The sequence below is a fragment of the Sinocyclocheilus grahami genome, unplaced genomic scaffold (genome assembly GCF_001515645.1).
Source record: "Sinocyclocheilus grahami isolate Dianchi unplaced genomic scaffold, SAMN03320097.WGS_v1.1 scaffold260.1, whole genome shotgun sequence".
Classification (NCBI taxonomy): Eukaryota; Metazoa; Chordata; class Actinopteri; order Cypriniformes; family Cyprinidae; genus Sinocyclocheilus; species Sinocyclocheilus grahami.
This window is the reverse complement of record NW_015505439.1, coordinates 646,874-652,590: the sequence shown is the minus strand read 5'-3', so window position 1 is coordinate 652,590 and position 5,717 is coordinate 646,874. Positions and strand designations below refer to the sequence as shown.

The 5,717-nt window shown below is 36.8% G+C and overlaps 1 protein-coding gene across 1 annotated transcript in view; it reads left to right on the top strand.

Annotated features, from left to right (window-relative positions):
• The first annotated feature begins 59 nt into the window (after positions 1-59).
• The window catches only part of LOC107599073 (EMILIN-1-like), a 14,426-nt gene continuing 8,768 nt past the window's right edge, over positions 60-5,717 (top strand). Inside the window, exon 1 of the mRNA XM_016290558.1 lies at positions 60-529. Within this exon, the coding sequence (XP_016146044.1) occupies positions 369-529 (161 nt within the window). The 5' untranslated portion in view covers positions 60-368. The remainder of the gene's footprint in view (positions 530-5,717) is intronic.

Here is a 5,717-nt window from a genome sequence, read left to right as displayed (position 1 = left end):
GGGGTTTGGGTAGAGAAGAAGGAGGGGAAGGGAGCACGGGAGTCTTGGATCCCCATCATTTCAAGGCAGTTTTCACATTATGACTGCGCAGACGATAAAGAAAAAAACCGGATGCTTCTCATTAGTGTTTGACCGTGTGTCATGGGTAAACTGACGGCATCTTTTAAAATCAGTGGACACTTGGCGAAATGATGACAAAGGTGCATAAACAACACTTACACGGAACTTTATGAAGTACACATCAGTGGAGAGTTAGCAAGGCTGTTGGACTGCACTCGGTCCGCACTAGGCGCATTTATTACGTTGAAGCTGTTGGATGTACTTTTTCTAACGATCGTTTTTTTAAAATCTGTTTTTACTTGTAAGTCATGGAACTATATTTTGTTTACTTATTGACCCTATTGGTGCTGATTTTGCCTGGAGATATCTGGGGAGCAGGAACGTACGCGACACGATACGCTCAACATGTGGATGAGAGTCATTCTGTATCAGCTGCACAGACTGGATCTAAGGTGACCAGTAGACACAGGTAAGTTTTCATTTTAGCAACAACAGGTCAGAGTTGATCATTTAATAATTGTCATCATATTAACATTGTCAGTAATAAAATAATACACTGAAAAATGTTTTGTCATGTATACCAAAATGTCCTTTATTTGTAAATGAACTGATTTAGAGATATATTTATATTATCTCAAGACTACAAAAATATATATTTTAATTTCATTATTATTCTTATTTATACCAATATTGGCTATTTATGCTGTTTTGTGATCTAAATTATCACAGTTATATGTCTCGGGTTGATTCTGTAGAGACTTACTAATTTTGTGGCACTTATTTTTATTAAAGAACTGATAAAGTAGAAAAGTGAAATATTGGTAAAGACGGGACTGAAGCATTTTAATGGTGTTCAAAACTCATTTATATATGGTCATCTGTCACAGCACTTCATTAAGTCATGTAACCATTGCTTAAACATTCAAGCTGTGTTTTCAAGATCATGTGGTGTGTGTCACACCTGTATTACTGAGCTGGCTATGCTGATGTTGTATATATAAGGTCATATACTGTACTGAGTTTACTAGTTTCTAGTCACTAAGTCTAGTATGAAATCGCAGACTCTTGCCTTGGGTGAGTGAGCTACTGTTGGACAGGTCTGCCCTTTTTTGGCTTTACTGAGCAGACGTCAATGCATGTGCAATGGGATGGAGGCCAAGCGGTGAAGACCTAAAGTGCACTTATCCTGGCACTAGCACAGCCCAGTGGAGTAAAGACGTTCTGCACTGCACTGTTTGGGAAAGAATGTGTTGGCCCCTGCTGGCACCACCACTAAAGACTGTCTGTTTGAACTCTGTTTTGTTTTTACAGATGTGTGAAATATAAGACAACTTGTGGTAGCTGAAATCCTCCTTCACAGTGTGTCCCGTGTTTCCTGTCTGTTCAATATCTTGGATGATATCAGCTGCCCTTCTACTATTTGATTGAGTAGTATTATGACTTGCAATCCAGATTTAGCCTTAAACAGCTGGTATGCACAAATGCTTTCAATCCAACAGAACAAACATGTCAGTTGCCAGTAAAATTAACCTTCTTTGCTGACAAATGTTGTGAAGCTATTTCTTGAAAAAGACATTAACTGTCTTCCTTAGCTGTCCATTATCATTAACTGTCTATATATATATATATATATATATAGTCACGGAGTGCCAGGAGAAAACAAAATTAGGTCCAAGTGCAGTAAGTTTATTAAAATAACAAATAATCCAAAACAGAACAAAAACTAGGCAAAAGGTAAATTCAAAACACAGGGAACAGAAAACACAACGTAACGCAAACATGAGACAACTACGAACTCTGAAGACAATACAAAATAGCAGCAATGACAGACAGAGTGAGCAAGGTATATATAGCTGGGATAATGAGCAAATAACTAACAAGTGATAATGAGCGGAAATAATACACAGGTGCTAATGATCAGACAGAATGACAGACAAGGGACTATGGGAAATGGAGTTCACAACATAGAACACAAAAACAGGAGAGCGCCCTCAAGTGGCCAGTCCAGGGCACCACAACCAGACACTGTGACATATATATCACCGTCATAACCTACTTTTTACCTATACTTACCTATATATATATATATATATATATATATATATATTATTCACTGTGATGCATTGCCCCGAATCATAAACAAGTAGTTCCTGCTATGACAAAACTTGTAATGTTGCAGAAACTTTGTTAGTTTCATCCTTGATGTAAAGTGTATACGCGTATGTAAGTGGTCTCAACAAATATGCACAGTGTTTGCTTGTCGGGAGTATGTGTAAGCATCTCACAAAACAGTATGCTAAGCTCAGCTTTTATCTAAATCATTTAGATTTCAAATAGGAAATACACACTTTCTTACATCTAAACCATAATTGCAAACATTTGTGAAATTGGATATAACAAGTAAATATGATTCGGAAGCAATGTAGGGACACTGACCAAACCAAAGCTAATATGTTTGTGTGGAGATATTTTGGATAGTCTTTAAACTATGTAAAAGTGTATTTGGTTTTGGATATGAATTCCTGTGGTTCTGCACATTAACCCTGTAAAGCTTTACATTTCAAATAATAAAAATAAAGTATTTTTTTCTTTTCTTTTAATGGAACAGTTTATTGATAGGAAAATATGGAGCTCACAGTCGAGGAGGAACAAACACCTAAATTCTATTCAGAGGCCCAAACCTAGGAAAAATATACAATTTGGTACAGTTATGTATATGAAAAGACTCATGGCTTTATTAGATCAAAAGGGTGCTTCTACTAAATACTGAGCAAAGGGTCTGAATATTTAGGACCATGTGATATTTCAGTTTTTCTTTTTTAATAAATCTGCAAAAATGTCAACAATTCTGTGTTTTTCTGTCAATATGGGGTGCTGTGTGTACATTAATGAGGAAAAAAAATGAACTTAAATGATTTTAGCAAATGGCTGCAATATAAAAAAGAGTGAAAAATTTAAGGGGGTCTGAATACTTTCCGTACCCACTGTATATGGCCAAAACGTAAGATGGAATTCTGATAACTTGCAATGTAAATCAATTAGATCTTTATAACAGTATAGCAGACTACTTACATAAAATGCATATAAATATCAGTTGTCAGACTTAAGATGATATTTAAATGCTAGTTTTATGATCAGAGCTCTGTAGATTTTTTGTGGAGGGCAAAACATACAGTATAATGCAATGCAATACAAGCTGTTTCAGTCCAGTAAGTGGATGTTTAGTTTATTAAAATCAGTAAAAATTTCACAGCAAAAATACCAGTGAATCACAACCTGAAGAGGGACATTTTTAGAAGAGGGAAGATTTAGAATTATACTAAAATGCCTTTTTACTTGCTAAAAAAATAAACGATCAATCAGACAACAGAAGGCAGTTAGTAGATTGTGAACAAAAGTTTGTGTACAAAGTTTTGATCGTGTTGATAACTAGAGGCCTTAGAAATTTGAATATCATATATGATTCAGTAGGCTTAATGGTTTATGGTAGGTTTATATGGTTAATGATGTGCCAGTCTTATTCAATGTGAAAAAAGTCTGCAAGTTAGGCTATAGTGGAAGAAAACCACGAGAGCAGATCTTCGAAGGTGGCCCGTAGGATTTAGACTGCACGTATTTTCTCTGTTGGCCTAAAACAAAGGACAACTTCTACTAATCTGCCTTTAGACAGCTTGCTTAGATATATATTTGAGCTTTGTTTGTATGGATAACTCAATTACCGTGTAGGCCTACCCACGGTTTCTCTTTTGAGCATAGCAAAACATTGCCCTACTGTTGCAGTGTACGCTATTATTTCTCTCCCAAGTCCTGTTTCTGCTTGAGATGTTGAAGTGATACTTCATTCCTTGCCAAACTGGGTTCTGTGGATTTTTATCCTGTCAAGGGAAGTGGTTATATTAAGCTACCTTAAGCTGCATGGATGTTCTTGAGTTGGAGTGGCACAGGCTCGACACTTGCATCTGGGTCTTCTTGTTTATATGACTAAGCAGTGAATTTTATTCTTGTATAAAATAAAAAGCTGACAGTTGCAGTGTCTTAGTGCTGTAAAAAACAATTATATGACTGGAAGTGTTTACAGAGAAAGTTCTTTCCTAAAAAAAACTGATTCAATCCTGAACAACCATTGTGTGGTAATTAAACAGAGAGCAAAAATACATGGTACAAGAATGCTGGACATTGGAACTCATTCTTAAGAGTGATCTTGTACAAAATCAAAATGGATTTGTGTACATATGAGACAAAGAGGCTATTGTGACGTCAAAGTTTTTGTTTACTTTTCCTCTCTCAAATTTGATAAAGCCGAGAACCACTTTCCTTTTTTCCTATTTGTATACATTGACCCAGACCTTTGTCCTTTGTTTTTTTTATACCTCCCCCACAGAATAAAGCTGAAACAATGGCTCAGTGTTCTATTCACCATCACACTTTTAGTTGTATACCCCAAACCACAATTTATATGTGTGTCCTATTTAATGCTTCTACACACATTCTGTTCTCCGTGAATCCATCCAGAACTTTACACTGTTAGTGTTGGTTTAGTTCTTTTTCATCACATCCTTAATCCAAACTCACTTACACAGTAGGATACATGTGCACTCATACATATTTCACATTATTTTAAAAACACAACATTTTGTATTCAGAATGCATGGTCAAAAGTAAGACTTTATTCAACATTTAGGCAGATACAAATAGATGCACCTTGCCTATTCTGAGATTGAGTGGGTGTAGAATTTGAAAAGCATGGTTGTCTGCGGTGAAGATGTCCGTGTTGAACTTGTGTACTCTCAGTGTCTGGGCCCCATTTGTTTGTATGTGTGAGAGCACTTGCAGTTGATGCATCGAGACATTCCTGTCTCAGCAGCGCTCATGATAACGAATGATTAACCAGGCTCAATGAGTTATTGTGATAAACCAGAAGCATTGGATTTCAGCCTGGTTTCTATCCCATCTAAACAAGCTCCCTGAGAAAACAGCAACATTTATAACTTTAATCAGAAAAAGAGTTTTTAAATCATACAGCACTCCGTGGAAACTACATTAAAGGAACACTCCACTATTTTTGAAAATAAGCGAATTTTCCAACTCCCCTAGAGTTAAACAGTTGAGTTTTACAGTTTTCGAATCCATTCAGCCGATCTCCGGGTCTAGCGGTAGCACTTTTAGACGTAGCTTAGCATAGATAATTGAATCTGATTAGACCATTAGCATCTTGCTCAAAAATGACCAAAGAGTTTCGATATTTTTTCTATTTAAAACTTGACTCTTCTGTAGTTACATCGTGTACTAAGACGGAAGTAGTACAGACGTAATATTAAAAGTTGCGATTTTCTAGGCTGATATGGCTAGGAACTATACTCTCATTCCGGTGTAATAATCAAGGAACTTTGCTGCCGTACCATGGGTGCAGCAGACCCAATGATATTTCGCAGCGCCTGAAATTGTCCCCAGCTAGGTAACTTCCAATGGAAGGCACGCTCCGTGCAAGCAGGTGGTCACGTTGGTTATGTTGGAGGAAGTTAGCCTATTTTCAGGCGCTGCGTAATATCATTGTGCCTGCTGCACCCATGGTACGGCAGCAAAGTTCCTTGATTATTACACCGGAATGAGAGTATAGTTCCTAGCCATATCAGCCTAGAAAATCGCAACTTTTAATA